This window comes from Pinus tabuliformis, chromosome 8, assembly GCF_031772625.1.
Source record: "Pinus tabuliformis cultivar Carrire ecotype Pingquan chromosome 8, CPIR1, whole genome shotgun sequence".
Classification (NCBI taxonomy): domain Eukaryota; kingdom Viridiplantae; phylum Streptophyta; class Pinopsida; order Pinales; family Pinaceae; genus Pinus; species Pinus tabuliformis.
In genome coordinates this window covers 820,150,990-820,171,682 of record NC_142294.1, presented here as the reverse complement: position 1 = coordinate 820,171,682, position 20,693 = coordinate 820,150,990, and the positions used below count along the sequence as shown (strand labels likewise).

The following is a 20,693-nucleotide window of genomic DNA, read 5'->3' as shown; positions in this document are numbered from 1 at the left end:
TCAAAAAGAACATATAAAAAAATGTGTCCTTGTGAAGAGAAAGAGCCAAAAAGAAGAAAGAAACAACCCCAAAGGCCAAAAGGATATCACTTCTCAGATCAACATCTCTCTGAAATGGAGGATGAAGAAAATATAAAGAATTCTACAAGTATTGTTGATCAGAATCCATTAGAAATATTAGTAGGAGGAGTTGAGGATGGGGGAACTATGGTTCAAAGCTCAAACATTAATAAAGAAAAAAAAATCTACAATTCAAATGCAACAAAATGAGAAGATTCCCCTAAAAAGAGGTGGGAAGCGTTGAAACAATCCATGCATCAAAAAGTTCAGATTTAGATAAACAAGTCGCCATGAACATGGAAGAGAATCAAATGGCTATTTTAACTACCACTCCCGACCATGGTGGTTGGAAAACACTAGAGAAAAAAGAGGGAAAAAATGAGCAGTTAAGTGCCTTCACACTTAGCTCCAAAATTCTTTAAACCAATATCTTTATGTAATTGTGTTTAAAAGATTCTAACTAAAATAGTAGCTATAAGAATAAACGGAGAAAGTTTCCCACTATAATCTCTCTCTCAAAATCCAAACTCAAAATAATAATGTAATTGTGTTTAAAAGATTCTAACTAAGATAATAGCTATAAGAATAAAAAGAGAAGTTTCCCACTATAATCTCACTCTGAAACCCAAACTCAAAATATATGAATTAGATGTATATTTCAAAATATCATGTACAAGCATATACCAGCATAAGCCTAAATATGATGGTCCTTTAAGACCTCATTTACAAATAAAACTTCTATTTTTGGCATTTTGACTAGTGAGTATATGCTAAAAATAGCAACTAATATACAAAATTTATGACCTCCTTTACAAACAAATCTTGTATTTTTGGCATTTTGAATAGTTAATATATGCCAAAAATAACAACTAATATACAAAATTTAACTAGTGTTGTTATCGATTAAAGCACAAATATTATTAGTTCCTACCTTGGCTATCAGTCGATTTTCCTATTGACCGTTATTAGTTTAGCAATGACTAATCCAAATTATAATGTTTAATTTTAATAATAATTATTTTTTAAACATTTGATTGGGTCATAACTTTGAAGGTCTTATTGTAGAGTTTGTGTTTGTCATAATTTTTTGATGTAGTTGCAATATTTATGCATGATTTTTAACTATTTGTGCTATGAATTTTCATTGTTAAGGTTCATAATTAAAATCCTTGAAAATAGTCTAATAGAGATCATAAGTGAAACCTCTTCCACGTTAAGCATAATAATGTAACAATAATTAGATATCATCTTGCCCGCTCTCTTATAACATCGATGCCCAACTCAGTGGGATCTGTTGCCTGCACTTCACGGTACACACCATCCAACTCGCTCCTAAACTTGTCCTTGGAGCTCGCATACACCATCTTGCTCCTCACCCTTGAAGGCTCAGGGGACCTGTAAATTTGTTTACGCATTTCAAAATCCATGTAATATATTTGAAAGAACATGTACAAAGAAAACCACCCTAAAATATTGCTAAAATAACCATTTCGTAATCAAATTTCTTATATTACGAGGAAATAAATTAATGACGCTGGCTTACTTACCAGGAAATGAAGAATATCTTGCTCTTTTGACAGTCGTCTTCGGTGACAAAATCGAAGTCATAGACCGCGTATCTACACTGTGTCTCGGGAAGAGAAGCCCTAAAGCTATCATAATTTTCACCAGGGCCACCAAGTTTATCTACTGTGACCTCATTTTCTTTCTCGTCGATCTTGAATATTATGAAACGATATATCTTCTTCTTCTTCAGATCAAAGAATGTAGACTTGCATTCATCACTGACAGCCATCCCAGAACATGCACTCGCCTGCAAATATTCTAGATTTGTCAGAATTAAGAGAGAAAACCTTCCAAAAAACAGACCTACACCGAATTTGTTTCACCAAAACAGTGGACCTTTAAGCATTTAAAGGAAAATTAAAGCAAAGGCAGAATACTGACCATTTGGAAAAAAAAAAAGCCGATTCCTGTAAATTAAAGGCGCCGAGAACGTCTCAAAGCAGCAGAAAGGATAATTAAAGGTGTAGGCGGATAGTGAAGACTCTCAAATCCAATTGAATATCTCAAACAGCTGGATGCAAGCTCTGGCCCCGACAACTCCAAGGATTTATTGAAATGCGTTCAAGAAAATCAATGAATGCCGCGTACAGCAAGCTTGAATTCAATTTTTCAAATAGTAAATGGTAACATGCTTTTAACTCAATTTATATGGAAACGCTTTATATTGTTTGAGTCATTTGAATGCTGGAAAAGCCGGATTCAATCTTAAAGTCGGCCATCATTTCCCTTTTAAATGGTTTGAAAAATAAAATTGAAAATATTTTTCTACCGATTTAATTTTTATTTGAAATTATTTAAAAATAAAAATAAAAATTGATTTTACTTAAAGATATTATGACACATTTAATGCCAATGCCTTTACTTTATGTATGATCTTTTTTTTCATACAAAGGCCAGGTATCATTCGTGGTTTCTTCAGGTCTATTACATTGTAAGAAGTTATATTTTGGTTTTTGGAACTTTAATCTATATGTAACTATCTCATGCATAATTTGTTATCCTGTTTCTTAATTAAAAAAACTTTATAGGTTATTTAATAAGTTTTTTACCATGATTTTGTATTGTTTAATTTAGCATTGACTTGTTAAAATAGAAATTAAGTAGAAAATTGTATAAAATAGAAATTAAGTAGAAAATTGTATTAATAGTTTATTTTATTAAAATATAATATAAAATATTTTTTGAGACATGTTTAAATTCATCGTCACGGTTCTAAAACATGTCTCAAAAACTTGATATGGATCACAGAAGCCTAAATTCAATAACCATAGAAAATAGTTTATGTGAATTATTTATTGACATTTAAAATAACAAAATAAAGATATATTTATTATTTCATGTCTCAAAAACTTGATATGGATCACAGAAGCCTAAATTCAATAACCATAGAAAATAGTTTATGTGAATTATTTATTGACATTTAAAATAACAAAATAAAGATATATTTATTATTTCTTTTTAACGTTGTTGTGCTTTTCTTTTATTTTTATATGTTTTTCCACTTTTATATATAGGGGATTTTCATTTTAGTTTCATTTTAGCTTACTAGTTGTATGTTATATATGACATTTATGTATAGTTGTTATATCTTTAGTCTTAACTTGATTAAGTATCTAGATATCAAATCTTTCCAGGTGCAAACTTCTTTTTGGATTACAAAATTTAAATGAAGGTTTGCACCCTAAGAGATTTGCCCCTCTCAGTGCTAAATAAATCTATGATTAAATAGATCTAAGTTGATTTAAAAACATCTATAGAATTATAATACCATAATATAAAATAGACCTATATGTTTGTATGTTATGTATGGTAAAATTTGATTCTATATTCTTGCATATTGGTTGTGTTTTTGCTCATACACAGATTTTTTGTAGACAATAGCGGGGTGGCACATTTCTACATTTTTCGTTGTTTCAGATAGTGGGTCCAAATACTTTGGCCGTGGATATATCAAAATCCATTAAATGAGTTTAGAGCCTACTAGCTAATGTTGCAAGTTATGTTTAGCATATTATGTATGGAATATTTTATATGTTGATACACACTTCATAAGATATTTTAAGAAAGTTATTTTAATAACATTTACCATAATTTGATATGCACATTCAGAAGGAGAATAATGGAAAGGAATGGAAGGAATTTGAGTAAGCAATATCCACACTTGTTATTAGAAAACTAACACAATTTTTCGCATCTTGAAAAGATGATGATTTCCACCTCAACCGCGCAAAGCATAGGCAATTCATATGCCTTCTTCAACAATATGTGTTTATGCTTGTAGAAAGACACGCAACAATTTATAATATTCTTGATTTGATTTATCTCAATCTTTCTGCAACCCTTTGTGTATTTATACCCGCTCTATAACCATTCCAATCACATCCACAAAGTCCTAGGTTAATAAAGCCCTAGTCATGTTAATGTTATTAGTTGTTAAGCCAAAGATGATCTGTGGATTGCCTTTTTTTTTTTACTCATAAAGAGATATGAGGAAATCATTGCAGGTGATCAGCCATAATATCTCCTAACGCAAAAGTTCAGACACACTAAAATGACTTCATTTTAGTTGGAGTGTATCCTCAAGGTTTCCGAGAGGGAGGATGGGGAATGCTCACAAATAAACAAGAAGAGTGGATGAGAAAACCCTCTTTGGAGGATGGAAAGGAAGGAAAACCAACTTGTATTTTGTTTTCTCTAAAACCTACTTTTATTTTTTTCATTTTTTAATGTATTTTTATTTTTATGTTTTAATTTAATGTTATGTGACAATATCTCTCCAATACTATGGTGTTACTAAAGTGCCTATTAGAAAAATAAATTGTATTTTTCTCACATTGATGTTTTTTAGGTGGACCTTCTTTTGACCACTTTAAGATCACATCACCCTTTAAAAGGTGTTATTTTCAAGATTTACGCCTTATTACATAGTTTTTACTTAAATTTCTCCTAACATGAAGATCTTCCTTAAGTCCTTTTGATATTTATAAGTTCGTAATATAGTGTGAAGCGAATGTTGGACTTCCAAATTACACCGTTAATGAACCTACCATGGAAGAAATGGCTTCAATTTTTCGAGAACAAGGTTTGTCCCCAATGGAGATTGTGTCCTCGACCTGGAGGATAGAAGAGGAGATGATTATCTCAAATGGTATGAAAGCATCCTTTAACTAGAACTGGAGAAATCAAGAGAGGACATGGTTCTAGAACATCCTTCTCTCACCAGAAGTTCCTCCCTTTGTCTCTCACAATTCTTGGAGAAACAACAATTGGAAACTCTAATTAGGTAAAGGAGAGCTTGATAATTAGCTAAGTGGAAGATCTCATTATTATCATTTTATAGTGGAGCCATAAAAGGTGATCTAAGGGTGGTAAGAGACCCAAGGGGGAGTTTTGGTCATAATTGACCTCATTAGAAAGCAAGTTGTCTCTTTTGCATGACTAGTCACCACCATAATCATTGAAGAAGATTTCTTATTAGTAGCAAGGTATTTCTATCCTCACCTTTAGAGCCCTATCAACAACCACCATGATAGGAAACTCCATGGTTGTCATTAGAGTGTTGAAAGGAAACATAAATCTCCTCTTTTATTCTATGTTATGTATTCTTTAGAGAACCATGGTTATTTCCAAGAATTTCAAAAAAGACTCAGTTTCCCATGATTCCCGTGATAAAAATCCAATTAGAGTTGTAATGGTTAATCAAGTTTCCACAATGGAAGAGGGAATGCTTCATTTTAATGCATACGATTTTCTTCAACATTACATAGATTGACATGCATAACCACCATACGCAGGTAGCAATTGGGTGGGGTTTCGTTTTAGACTTGAAGGGGCAGTCAACCTTTCCACATATAGGTAACATCATTTTAAATTTATAAGGGAGAGGATTTATTACGTCCCATGCTCCAATAAGCTCCTCCCATCCCTTTACATCCATCTTTTAGAAGGAAATGTTGGTGACATGTTCCTCCGTCCTTCTACTTCTTAAGTATTCCTCCTTTCCCACTCAACCTTGTGTGTCCTATTCATCCTTTTAGGATCTGTCTCCATGGGTTTTATAAAAATACCAATGGATGTGTTGGATTTATTATCCCCCTTATCATGGATCTTGCCTATTGTCCCTTTTTCCTAACAAAGGAAACTAAATCCCTCCATGCTTGCTTAAAGAAATGTTAAGAATAATTTAATGTCGCTAAGGATGCCATTGAACATGCTAGATTTTTAGGTTTGAGATGTAGATCTAGGTTGGATACATCAGAAGATGAAAGATAGCACCATTATCAACAAGCCTAGGGTGACATCCAGTGACACCTCTGGTAATTTCAACCATGTGAGGTAAGCATCCTCCTTGACCCTTTTCACATTCAACATTTGGTTCATGAGAATCTTACAATTTTCCAAGAGGCACCTCCATGATATTAAGGATTTCAAACAAAAAATGGCCTCCAATCCATATTTACTCCTAAGACAACAAGAAATTCCTACTCCCATTGCAACCCCAACTCCAACCATGATATTTGCACACCATAATTGGTTTCTTGTTTTTATTGTGATGCATAATTTCTATGTTTTTAATATGGTACTATTTTTATCTCTTTGTATTTATATTAAGATAATCTACTATGTAATATTCCTATTGAGTTTCGAGAAGAAAAACTTGGTTAATATGTTGATTAGCATTTCAATAGATTTCTTGGAATATTTTAATATCAGAGTTCAAATACCTTATTTTGTATTGTGTCCTTTAGGCTATTCAATTTTTGTATTTAAATATTACTATAAATGACCTTTATTAAGTAGAAAAAAATCCCAAGACCTAGGTCCTCAACATTATATCACTTTTTTGGCCCTCAAATTGAGGATTTACTAGTTTGGTCCACTCGTGTAGTTTAGTAGGTTCTAACCCAAACTAGCCCAAACTAACCCCAAATGTAGTGTTTCCATTACTAACTCATTAATGAAGTCATATGGTAAGTATCACTAGAACATTTGGCGAAATTTTTAACATTTTATCGATTTCATTTTGATGAATGCACAACAATGTTCGATGAAGTATATTAGTTTAGTTTATTGGCATAGTTTGTTCAAACCTAAGACACAAAAACACATTGATTTACGATCCTTAATAATGCAAAAGTGAGCATTATCCCCAATTAGATTCAGTTGTTGTAATTATTTTTTAAATTAAATTTCCAATTTATTTATGAGGGACTAAGAGCCTAATATTTGTATCCAAAAACTTAGTGGCTTAACCAAGTGCAAAACACTTGCGAAGTATATAAAGTTTGGGGTATATTAATATGAGGGTTGTGATCCAGTGAGATCAATGACTATAATTTGAAATAGAAATATAAATAGCCATGAATTTAAAAACTATTTATTACATCATACCCACATTAATTTACCAAAGGTAATAATCCAAAGGTGGATATTCACACTAAGTCAACAATTAAGGTGGATATTGATTCATCTCCCTAAGATAGACTTAATGAGATATTTTACACCTAAAAGAACAAACCACTCTACGCACACATGTTAATAGTGAACCCCATCAAAGACTTTTGTACAATTTATAAAACCACTTCTTAATATTCCCAAAAATACTCTAGTTTTGGGGTTATTTCTTTCTCTTGTGTCGACACAAATAAAAGGTAATAGATGTTATGAACCATGCACCTAAAAAATGATGAGAAGCCAAAAACTACAATCCACTTTAAGGTGTAAACCTCATTTTACAATGAATACAATGTATATGAAAAAATGATATATCATAAGACTAAGTCTCATTGGTATATATAAAAGACAAAGCATACAATTATAATGAAAGGTTCTGGCCTATGTAATAATATAAAAATAAATATGTGATAATTCAATATATAGGCATACTACATGGATTTAGGATTATAAAAGGGGCTTGTATAGGGCTTAACATACCCCTCCCCCTTCAGACAAGTGTTCTCCTCAACACTTGACTAACTTTGGATGTTTCTACATGGATAACTCATCTTGCCATGTCGCCTCTTCCACTGGCAGTACTTCCAATTTATGAGATACATAAAAACTGCTCAATTTTTTAGCTTCCCAATCCTTGTTGCAAATATTGTTTTCTATTCTAGTATGATTTTTTCTTCTTCTTTAATCTCTGGAAAAATAGTTTCGACTAGGATCTTGTCACCAATTACCATTTTTAATCAGGAAACTTGGAAGAATGGATGTACTGTGAATATGGAGGAAACTCTAATTTGTAAGCCATCCTTCCAATCCTCTGCCACAGGGGCTTCGTTGGGGGAGAAATACCATACCACGTGTATTCATATAGGGGGATATATATTCAGGAAAAAATGACATAATATGTTGAGCAAATAATAGGGGGTAAAGGTTTTTATGCTTGGCAGGTATAAAAAATGGAGGTCAAAGTACATGAAAAAATGCAAAGGGTGTAAAAAATGTTAATGAAAAAATGGATACCTACAATATCTAGTGAAAGTAGGGTTTTTTTAAATTGAGAAGGTGTATTGGGTTTGTATTGGGCTCATAGAATACTACAAGAGGGACTTGGCAGCAAATTTTAAAATGAAGGACTTGGGGTTGATGCACTATTTCCTAAGACTCAAGGTGTGGTAAACAGATGGGGAAATATTCCTTGGTCAAGGGAGATATATCTTGGATATCTTGAAGGTGTGGTAGACTTGGGTTCGTATTGGGTTTTTTAAATTGAGAAGGTGTGTGGGTGTTGTGCTGTACAACAACCCCCCATTTCTTAAAAAATCTTTACATAAAATTTAAATAAGAAATGGGTCCCTTTAAATCAAATTAGATAAGATTTGTGTGTTCATAAATAAAATTGGTATTAACCCATCATAAGGAAAAACCCTTATTAAAAGGCTTAAGGTAAATGAATCATTTTAAAAGCCTTTTGAATAAAAATAAAAGTGTGACTTTAAAAATATTATAAAACTCTTCGTTATTGCGATAAAGCGATTGGAAGATCACATATCACAATAGCAAAGGAAACATACGCAAAGCCACAAAGAACCACAACCATTCTCTCCAATCCGAAAAGGCAATCGCAATCGGGAAATTGGAGAAGCCAAATGCTAAGCACAATAAAATGGAGCCCCTTAATTCCTTCGATGCGATAAAGCATATCGCAATCGGAAAATTGGAAATGTCAACAATAAGCCAACACATGAACAAAGGCATGATTAAAACCTCCGATGCAATAAAGCATATCGCAATCAGCAATCGGCGAAATGACATTGACAAAACAATAAAGCCCAAGCCCACTCCCGACTGCGATATATTAATTAGGCGCACATCTTAAAAATACGTTTAAAATGGTTTTCATGCATTGTATCACCTTTCGGTGATCAGAGATATTTAAAGCAAGTGTTAAAGCCTTTCCTTTGACATTCCTGATCGCTGATTTGCGATTTATCACTGATGATCCATCAAAGAAATCTAAGGCATGCTTGAATCAATCATTCAGCATATAAGCGACATGATGGGCATTTAAGACCTCATTTACCATGATTGACAGGTTAAACGACTACTCAATGAAGCAGTTAAGGGTAGATCTTTTATTTAGATTTTATCCACGGTAATCTTTAACTATATTCTTGCCAATCAACGTAACTCTTTTTCATTATCATATTGGTCTGTAGCAACATTTCTTTGTATCACGGTTTTTCAATCGCTTGTGCAGAATTCCTCTGAAACCAGAAATCTAAAGAAAATGGGAAAGAAATCAAAGAAGTCTGCAACAGCAACTCCTCTAGTGAAAGATCCAGGACCAAGCAAAAAGGGATTAATATCAGACACAACGTGTCTCAGATTGGGAAACACTAGCTGGGAGAGTATCTATAATCTAATTGAAGTAGAAGAGCCCGAAGAATTATCAGAAGAGGCCACAGCCGATTCAACTGATAAGTCTGAAGGAACTCTTAAAGAATTGGCATGCTCCTTTCTTCATAGAATAGCAATGCGAGATAAAGTCCTGCCATATACGAACGTCGTGAGATGGGTGGTGGAGAAAATTCCAGTTACAAACAGAACATTTTGCAAAACTGACGGGAGGATATTCGGCTCATTTCAGCCTGATGATCTAAGGAAAATGTATCACTTACTTGAGACTGAGAAGCAGTACAACAAAGCATTCCTAAAGGCCTTTGCAAAGGAAAACAAGTCAGAGTCAACCCCGATTAAGTAGTGGAGATATTTCCAAGAGGATCACAAGCACGAGTCATCGGATAAGTACTCTGTAGACTCATTGGCTTCTCCTTGCTATTATGACAAAGCTATGATGTGTAGAATGTGGGGAATATATGATTTTGCTAAATTCACTATAGAAATGGTCCCTCTAATGGAGGCTGCAATCAATGGCTATGTGATGGATTGGGAAAATATTTTGTTTGATAAACTAGCCACAACAATTCTAGAATACAGAGCAAATGTATATCATACTACTAGGACCATTCCCCCATTCTATTACAGTGCATTCATTATGGATATTGTTTGTTTCAATTCTGAATTTCCATTGCTCGGGTGGAGATGGACCCCCGCAGACCCTAAACCAATCCATATCTATCATGAGCATTTATGGAAGGCTAATTACAAAAATCATCTGTATAAAATCTGCAACGATTTTATTTTGCCTATTTATTACTCTATTTTCAATAAACCTGCTCCCAGGATATCCCTGGAGGCAGAAACAGATTTGACAGTAGTAGGTAGTTGGTTTGGGGAGGAAAAATTTACTTATATAAGGCTTTTTGGTAGCCTTACAAAACCCCATGTCCTTCCCTTGTATGTACCCGATAAACTGTTAGCTCGAGAATTGGCTTATCAAATAACAGTAGATGGGACATCCAAAACCATTAAAAATTCCAAGAAACAGGTATGGCCTACATTCCCATTACGGTGCGGCATTTTCACTCTTCATGATTACAAGCACGCAGAGAAGGAGACAAAAAAAATGCAAACACTGAAGCTTGCCACAATTCCTAACAGGCGGTATGATCTAGAAAGGTGGCCTATAATGTTCTTGAACAAGCCAAACTTGCCAAATTTGATCATTAAGATAATCTCTTCGATGATCTATTTGCCTCAACTAAATCATTATTCCAAGTTAAAGCATTGGCTAGAATCAAATATCAAGATGAAGGACTAGAAGTGTTTAATAGGCTTAGAGAATAGAGGTTGCAAACTCTGCCTTTAGACCTCTTAGCCACAGCCACTACAGTCATCAGGTCAAGCTGAACAAATAGTTACTAGTAAGACCTCCAATGTAGAAAAGGTCTCCGAGAAAGAAAAGGTGCCAGAACAGGAACATGAAGAGGGAAAAGATAATCTACTCTTGGATATAGATACTCAGATTGATCCCAAGCTACTTAAAGAGTGGCAACAATTCAATTCCATTATAAGCAATATTGAAGACTTACAGGGATTTAGCACGCCTGAAGTGACAACTGGTCACAAGACAGCAACTAATACGGTTCCAACTGAAGGAACCAGTGGCCCACCCATCAATCAAAAGGATATGGAGATAATTCCAGAAAATCCATTTGATGAGATCATCCTACATGTAGAAGAAATACCACCTTTAGATGTCTTGTATAGCCCTAAGCATAGGGTTGTAGTAAAAAGACAAAGGAAAAAGAGAAAGCTTGATCAACCTTCTCTTTTACCTGCACAGATGGAAATGGCTAATGTGTTATGGAGAGAGGAAGTCAATCCTTCTGAAGACCTTACAAAATTCTCTCAATATGTCGGGGCATGCTTGGCAGCTACTATGGATAAAGCATCAGAAGTCAGCAATTTGCTGAAAGAAAAAGATTAGACAATTGTTTCACTGGAAGCACAAGTATTCGAAAAGCAGCAGAGGATAGAATAGTTAGAATAGAAGTTAGCAGCGCAACAACAATTAAACAACCAGCTAAATGAGCAATTGCTCAAGGAGAAGTAGAGGATAGACCAAAGTGCAGTTCAAAAACGAAAAGAATTATCCCTAGCATTAGCCAAGCTGAAGACAATGAATGAACAGATGAGCAAAACAAAAGATGAACAAATCGCTCAATTGTCACAACAAATAGAAAGATTTAAAGGTTTTCCTCAAGTATCAGATTTTAAATCAGAAGCTCTCTAGATCAATAAGGCATTGATTAATCAATTAAATTTGTTGTGTCATAATATTTCTCTTGCTCAGCCCCTTTGTGAAATTTCTTCATCAATGATTGATAAATCAGTCGATGTAAGGCAGAAATTGGAAAAGGCCGATGAAACATTAACAGAGTTTCTTTCTTGGCAAGAAACCAAGGAAGGACAAGCTGCAAATCTGCCTCAAATTCTGGAATCTCATAAGGAAATTATGTTTCTAGAATGGAAATCTCAATTGATGAAGGCAGAGAGGGAAACTTCAAGATGTAGATCAGCGACTGGTAATTTAATTGAATTAATTAACGATACTCTTTATCTGTCAAATTTGATTTCAGAATGCACTCCAGGTAAACTACCATCAGCCAAAGCATTGGAGCAAACATGTAAACATGAATTGGAAAATAAGGATAGGTTGATCGCGGGCATCCAAAGTTTAACCTAGGACACCTTTTGGTTCTTCCTAGTTAAACCACATAGCCAAAAGGCAACAATGAAATGTTTAACCGATGCAATCGGTTACATCATTCCTGAAATTAATGATGCTACGTATTCAACCCAACTGCATTAATGTATGATTCACCCTCCAGAATTGCAACCAATGCACTTTATATGCCAGCTCAAGCCAAAGGATAATCAGCCAAAACAATGAATTGTTCTACCAACTGCAAGCATGTCTATTTCAAGGAGATTTCCATGTTTTGGTTGTACCACCTCACAACATTTTTATTTCATAGTTAGTTAGTTTAGTAAGTATTTATAGACCCTTTCATTGTTTTGGAAAGGGTCCTCAATTTTTGTATCAAAACTTGAATCAGGAGTTGCACTATTGTGCTTATGATATATTTTTTTTTATGAACACTGAGCCTATATTCTGAATTTTAATGAAGAATACTTTGATGAGATATGCACTATTGCTTTTTGTGAGAGTATTTCTAAGTAGAAAGATGGGATCTGAATGCGATTGATATCGGAAGGGATTCAAATCACATATGATACTATTATCTATGTCTTTTCTCCATTCTTTTATATGAATTGGTGTTTATTTAATTATTGCTATCATTTGATATATGTATGTGTTTTAACAACAGTCCTTTTACTTATCACTATTGAATTTTTAAGGAATGTTATTTTTTTTAATTGTATTTATGTCAATGGTATATGAAGAATAGTGTAATAATATTTTAATTATTACTTTGTTCAACTACTTGAACAAAGTAATTATCATATGAATGAATATCTTTATTATAAGTGGAGTCATCTATATACCTATTTGTAGATAAAGGTCATCAAAAGTTACACTAAAGTGGAAATTCCCCGGGATAGATTAGTTGTTTATAATTTTGTGTCTTAGAGTAAATCATCCATCATTATCATTAGATAATAGAAGATCAATCACTTATCCATCCTATTTACAAATCATTGGGAAACTGATCCCATTATATCCAGTCGGAGCCACCACACCAAACGGAAAAGGAGCTGCCTTTAAGGTTCGGACCGGGCGATTTTCCCCAATGTTGATGTAGCGATTTTAGAGGCATCAATAGTGGGTCATATAAGAAAGAAGAAGTAAAGGTTTAAGGCAAGTATTGATTTTTTTGTATTGTTTCGTTTTTTTTTTGTTTTTCTTGATATTAAAATTTTTAACTAGTAAAATTAGTAGTATACTTTTTATTATATGGGGATTTTAATTTTTTTTTCTAAATTTTGAATAAATTTAACAAAATTTGTAAAAAAATTTAGCAGTGAAATTTAATTTTTTTGCTATACAGGGTTTTGAGTGAATCACCATACCTTTCAAATTTCGATATTTCTGCAGTTACAAAATATTTTGTTGATCCACAATGCTCCATGTATGTCTCTCTAGCAAATGATCTGTCTATTTTTTTTTTCTGAAGAAAAAAGCAAAACTTTTTATTGAGAAACTGTAAAAAGTTTACATTCTATTGAGATCTTGAGCCGATCTAATGGCTCATTTAGTTGCTGTTTTGTTCTTCATATGAACTGATACTGCTGATAAAAACCATGTAAAGTCTTCCTCCCGGCTGGAGGCTTATAAACAAACTGATACATTCATACTCTGGGGTCTCCTTCAGAGAAGGAAAACAACCCCTTACAGGATTTATAAAGAGTCTGAGTTACAAACGAAAAAACTGCATCATAGAAGATTTGTTTACTGTTTATACAGCTCATGAAAAAGATAAAAACAGTGATATGATGAAAGAAGCTGTGAACAAAAAAACAAAATGACCGAGGAACTGCTGACAAAAAAATATATTAAATGTGTTGTGATCACTGAGGCGGAGCATAAGGGGGCTGATGTGAAATGGATGAATGCCCCTGTCTGATTTCTTCTACTGTCCAGCTGCCCAAATCTTGTTGTAGACCAGCCTTAGAAAGCTGGTCTGCTTCCTCATTTTTATCCCTGTAAATGTGGCAGAAAGTAACCTTATTAAAAGATGTCTTTAAAAAAGTAATTTCTTCAACAAGAGTCTTCAGAATCTGGTTTTGACAAGATGCATTTCCATTGACCCATTTTATGACATTCAATGAATCCCCGAAGATTTGAATTGTGAAGATATTTCTGTGAAGTAACCAGCATAGGAGAAAGCGCAACGCAGACAACTCAACATAGTTATTTGTGCCTGGTCCAAGCCCTACAGATGCTTTTAAAGTATGTTCAGGATTTAAGTGGATGCACAGGCCCGCTCCAGCCTTATTATTTTGGGATGCCCCATCAAAAAAAGCCCAAGGAATGCCCTCCAGAATATTAACAGGCTTTTGATTATTTTTTGGATTTTTGGCTTCAGGGATCGGAATGGCAGAGTATATAGCAGCACAATTGATAGCAATGGCGGAAGTGGGGGTGTCCTTGTCTTGAAACAGACTTTTGTTCCTAGCTAGCCATACTCCCCAAAAGAAAATAAGAGGCAAGTTTCTCATGTTTCCCTCCGGGTAGTTTTGCCACCATTTCCTCCAGGCTTCTTCCAGAGGATCATGACCCCACTGAGCCTTCACCTTGAGAAAAAAAGTTACCTCCTCCCAATTTTTTTTTGAGACTGCACAGGCTGTGAAAAGATGACTGATAGATTCCTCTTCAGACTTGCACAAAGGGCATCTCCCAGGCCCGACTAGGAATCTGGCTTGTAAGATGTCCCAGGTTGGGACCTTCCTTTTTAGAATGCACCATAGGAAGAGCCTGGCCTTGGCTGGGCATTTTAGTTTCCATATGTTTTTTGACCACCAGTCTGGTATTCCCCAGCCTTTCTTTCCCATTAAGAAAGTATACCCATCTTTTGGGGAATAGTCCCCTGTTTTGCCTTGAGCCCAAATCAATCGATCTGGTTCGTCTTTAAGCCTGACATTTGAGCGTTGCAGTTCTTTGACGTAAGCCACCCACTCGTTCTTCCATCTGACATTTATTCCTAGGTCTTCATCATTCTGCCAAGCCTGTCCCCATAAGGTAGATTGGCCTACTTTCTCCACCTGATTTAGATTTGTAATTCCTTTGCTGTCAAGATGCCTAAGAAACCCAGGTGACAAGGCAAAAGCTTCATTGCAACCTACCCAGGGATCTCTGCCGATTTTGATCTGTCCTCCATCTCCCACTTTCCATGCTAGTCCTTGTTCAATCACTGAAAAAGCTTCCACCGTGGCCTTCCAGATAGCTGAAATATTCTTCATTTTCTTATCTTGTCTCCGAATCCAGTCTTCCACAGGAACTGGATCGATGTACTTCCTTTTCACCACCGTTGTCCAAATATTCTCCATGGAGATTAATCTCCAGCCTGATTTAGCTGCTAGCGAAAGACTGAACTCAGGGAGTCTTTTTATTCCCCATCCTCCCCAATCTTTTGGTCTAGCCACCTTATCCCATGCCACCCAGGGTAAGACAGAGGACTCTTTTGTTCCTACCCATAGAAATCTGCAACAAATTCTTCTGATTTTCTCCATCACTCCTTTAGGGACCCAAGTCAAAGCAGCCCAGTATACTGGGATGGCTAACAGTACTGATTTGATAAGGGTCAATCTGCCAGCTCTGGAGAGCCACCTGAAACTCCAGTGTGAAATTCTGGCTTCTATCTTTGCTATAAGCCAGTTCCAGTCCTCTTTTTTGTATGCTGCTGGCTTTAGCCAAAATCCTAGATATTTGAAAGGAGAGTCCAGTGACTGATGGGGGAAGGGGAAGAGATTAGCCATCCTAGTCCTTTCTCTTCTGTCAAAATCTGCCACACAAACTTGTGATTTCCTAAAGTTTATCTGCATTCCGGTAGCTTTCAGAAATAGATCGAAAATGCATTTTAACTCCTTAAGTTCATTGAAAGATCCATTGGTGAAAATCAATATATCATCGACAAAAAGCAGGTGAGTGATAAAAATATTAATTGCTACCTCAATACCTTTTACTTTCTCCTCTCTTCTGGCTTTGTGAATCAATCTGCTTAGCCCTTCTGCCACTAGAAGAAACAGGAGAGGGGATAACGGACATCCTTGCCTGAGGCCTCTTTGGCTGTTAAAAAAAGGGGATGCTGCTCCATTGATCAGAACTGCAAAACTGACATTTGAGATGCAACCCATAATCCAACTAATAAAAGTATAGTTGAAACCCACATGAGTAAGCAGCATCCGGAGGTAGAGCCAGTTTATTCGGTCATATGCTTTAGAGAGATCTATTTTGAGGACCGCTCCCTTCTTTTTCTTCAGTCTGACACTATGAATAACCTCCTGGGCTACTCCAATGGCTTCATGAATTTGTCTTCCATCCAGAAAACCAAATTGTTCCATTGAGATATTTCTTGACAAGATAGGAACAATTCTGATAGCAATAACCTTTGCAATGATCTTGTAAATACAATTGCACAAGGAGATTGGTCTGAAATCTTCAAAGCTCTCTGGATCATCCTTCTTTGGTATGAGAGCAATAAAAGTTGAATTGAAAGGTCTGTAGACTTCTCCTTTCTGTCTTGACTCTTCTACTACCTCAGTGATTTCAGAGCCTATTTGGTCGAAAAAAGAGAGAAAGAGTTCTATGGTCCAGCCATCAGGGCCTGGACTTTTATCCTTGGCCATAAGTTTCATGGCTGCTTCAACCTCCTCCTTGGAAACAGGAATTGAAAGCTCTTCTGCTTCATCCTCCTCAATGAATCTTGCAAAACATTGTGTTGTTCTTATGACTTCTACTATGGTAGCCTCTCCCAGATCAGAGAAAATATTCTGGAAATGTCTCTGTCCTAAACCAGAGAGATCTGAAAAAGAGTTGACTTCCATCCCTTCTTCATCTTTAAGGCTCCAAATAGTATTAACAGATTTCCTGCCTTTGGCATAGTTATGAAAAAAACTAGTATTTTCATCCCCTGATTTTAGCCAAATTTCCCTACTCTTAAGCCTCCATTCTTCTTCCTTATCCAAGAGGATTTTGTTTTGAAGCTTCTTCAGATGAAGGATTCTGCCCTTTGAAGCCTGCGAAAAATATCCATCTTCCTCAGTGCTTTCCATAAGCTTCAGCTCCTCCCTGATTCTGTTCATTTCTTCATTCTGTTTCAATTTCCTGTCCTTTGCCCAGGAGATTGTTGCTTTCTTCAATCTTTTGAGATTCTCCATGAACAGGTAGCTCTTATCCTCTCTTGCATTTCTGTCAGGATGAATCCAAGTTTCCTTAAAAAGGTTATTGTAAGAAGGGTCTTGGAGCCAAGATGAATTGAATTTAAAAGGGGCAGGAGGTTTTGGGGGAGGAAAAGAAAGGTCCAAAAAAACAGGGAAGTGATTTGAATTGCCTATTTCCTCAACCCACTGCCTGAGAATAGGAGCTTTGGAAGTTAGGTCCTCAGATAACAGGAAACGATCTAATCTTTTGGCGATCTGATCCTCCCCTATCCTTCTGTTACTCCAGGTAGGCTTTAGTTTGTTCTGGGAGGGATCTATGAGGTTGTTTTTCGATAGAGGATTAAGGAAGAAAGCCGATAGGGGATCTTCTCTAGCTGATGGACCCCATGCTTCAGCTCTGCCTATAGAGAAATTTAAATCACCCCCCATAATCAACAAAGAGGACTTCAACACAGATTTTGTCATCAAATCATCCCAAAAAGACTCCCTTCCTTGACAGGGGCCATAAATATTTACTAAAGAGATGGGGAAGGTGAAATCAGGAGAAAAAACCTCCATACCCATAACTTGTTTCATCCCCCACTGGTTAATGACCTTAATGTGCCATTCTTTGAACCCAATTGCAAGGCCCCCCGACTGTCCAGATGAATCTAGTGCAAAAAAAGTCCATCCTGGCAGAAGGGTTTTTAGCATTGATTCTATCTCAGAAGCCTTCCCCAAGGTTTCTTGCAAAAAAATAATATCAACATTTGAGTTAAGTATCCACTCTTTCAAGGCCAGTTTTTTAGGTTTTCTAGCCAAACCTCTACAATTCCAGGATGACAGAATCATTTAATAACAGCAACAGGGGGCTGCACAGCTCTAAGAACCCCGGGGATAGAATATTGTTTTCCATCTGCTACATCCAGCTTTGCTTTAAGTTTTTCCTTGGACATGTCCGATTTCCTACCTCTCTTGTTTTTGGCACAGCTCTGAGAGGGCGACTGTCCTAAACCTCCAATAACCCCCGACATACCAGGCTTCCCTCCCAAAGATCTAAGGTTGTATGGACATGGGGTACGAGAAACTGGGTGAGCAAGAGGGGGCCATATATCTTCACAATTCAAATCAAGAGATGGCATGGCCGCCGAAATAGAGTCTACATCCGGGGAAGTCTTTGCATGTTCCATGTTTTCGTTTATGATATTTATATGAGATGGAATGTTTGAAGGCGAAACATGCATTGAAACAGAAACATGCTCAGGAGAATTAAGAGAGGAAAAAGGGAGCCCTGAGCACATACCCTTTTCATCTTCGCACAGAGGATTTTGTTCTGCAGGAGCTTTCTTTGCGTTCTCCTCCACAGCTTCCACCGGATGAGAGTCAGTGGTCTGTGCAGCCTCTTGGTTTTGGAAGTCTTCAGCCATAGGCTCATTTGGTGTCTCCTTGATCTCCATTTCCTCTGTACCTTGCTTCGCCGGAATTTCTTTCTCCTTAGGCGTCTGAGAATGGTTTGGAATAGTTTCTCTGAAAACTGTAGTCCTCCGAAAGCGCCTCCTTCTTCTAAGCAGCGGACAGTCTTTTGCCAGATGCCCATATTCATGGTAGCGATGGAACCTAAATGGCAAGTGTTCATAATCCAATAGCTGTTCGAACACATAGTCTTTGTACTGTAAATTGATTTTTTGTGCCAAACCTCTGCTCGGGTTGAGGTATACCAGAATGCGGGCCATCGCTCTGTTCTTCGTTTCCAGGAAGGACATATCTGCTTCCAAGAAGACACCCAGACTGTTCCCGATGGATTTGAATATAGCTTCTGTCCAAAGAAAAGATGGTAGACCCGAAGCTCTCACCCAAACTGGAAACTCATCAGTTCTCTCTTTGATACCGTCAAAAAGGGGTGTCCATTTTTTCAGCAGTACTGGAATGTTCCCTATATTCCAGTTTCGTTGAAGCACCCATTCTGCCGACTCCTTGTCTTCGAAACTGAGCTTAAATCACCCTTTCGCTAAACATTGAGCCTCAAACTGAAATGGTCTATCAGATATAAAACAATTTTCACCCCATGCTTGAAGAAATTCCGATGTGAATTTCTTACCTCTTGCCCTTCCGACTAGGGTACAGTCTGCAACGGCTAGGGTTTCTTATATGGATACCTCCATCCCTAGGACAAGGTTTCCTTCAATCTCCTGAGATCCCATTGGCCTTTGAGTTTTCCTTTTCGCTCCTTTGCTCCTTAACTCGTCCACAGAGGTCCTAGTTTCCCCGCGTTCATCAGTCCGTTCTGGGTCCTCCTGTTCCAAGTCCACAGGGGGTTCTATCTCCGGCTGTGACTGAAACTGGGCGGAGAGACCGGGATCGGGGTTCCCTGACAGTAAAAGACCGGCCGCCGTTCCATCGAAGCCTTCCCGCTCCCCTACTAAACTGTCACCGTAACCTCCTACAGAACCTTCTTTTGGTAAAGGGAAATCTCTTGGCAGAGAAACCCTAGAGAGCGAGGGGAAACCTCCAGAAACCCTTGTTGGACCGATGCTGGAAGAAAGCCCCAAATTTGTTATATCTTCGAAACCCTTTGATGGTGCAAACCGGCTTGATTCTGCTTTTCCCTTTGTATCAGAAGAAAAACATCTGCTTTCGACCCATCTGTCGCATTCTCCCTTACCACCTGCTTGGGAAAGGCTGGATTACTGGATTTGAAGGCCTCACTGCCAGAACCCTTACTTTGATGCAGAAAAGATGGTTTTGCCTCCTGGGATAAAGACTCCAACCTTGAAAGTTCGAAAGCTCCAAAATACTGTTCCACGTTTTGAGCAGTGGTATCCTTCCCCCACATGGAGAGGATATCTTCCAATTCTGGATCCAGGTCCACTAGTTCGGAGGGATTAACCATGGTTAAGGGCCGTTCCGAGAAAAAATGACAGCCAACAGTCAAAAAGATAGACACCCTTACACGACTTCTTGTGAACGGAATGAGACGGAGAAAACTGCAGCTGTTGTAGTGGGTAATTCTTTAAACAAAAATCACTTACGCCAAAGCAAAAGTCCACCTCCACCTGCCAGTCATCTGGAAAGAGAAAAACCCCTGCGCCTACAGCTGCTCATGGAACCTGACTGCGTTCTTCCTACCCGTGACCTGAGCGCGGTTCCGCCCGAAACCCTCGTTTCAAAACCCTAGCCCGATCCATCCTGACCACCCCTTCTCATACATCTCAAGTCATTGTTTTTATTTGAATCTAAATGATCTGTCTTTTAATTAAACCCTAACAAAAATTGTAAAAAACATTATTAGTCAAATCAACAATAAAATTTATAATTTTTACTATGCAGGGTTT

At 36.7% G+C, this 20,693-nt stretch overlaps 1 protein-coding gene across 2 annotated transcripts; it reads right to left on the bottom strand.

Annotated features, from left to right (window-relative positions):
• Positions 1-1,304: 1,304 nt before the first annotated feature.
• Positions 1,305-8,825, bottom strand: LOC149238113 (actin-depolymerizing factor-like). 2 transcript variants are annotated; one of them, XM_089366915.1, is made up of 3 exons: positions 8,810-8,825; positions 1,608-1,878; positions 1,305-1,455 (listed from the first exon to the last, which is right to left on the bottom strand). In XM_089366915.1, exons 2-3 carry the CDS (start codon positions 1,853-1,855, stop codon positions 1,305-1,307), a joined length of 399 nt encoding a protein of 132 aa, XP_089223041.1. In that variant the 5' UTR covers positions 1,856-1,878; positions 8,810-8,825. The 2 variants fall into 2 exon arrangements, with proteins under 2 accessions (XP_089223041.1, XP_089223042.1); XM_089366916.1 differs by lacking the exon at positions 8,810-8,825 and having other exon boundaries at positions 1,608-1,882.
• Between the last annotated feature and the right edge of the window lie 11,868 nt (positions 8,826-20,693).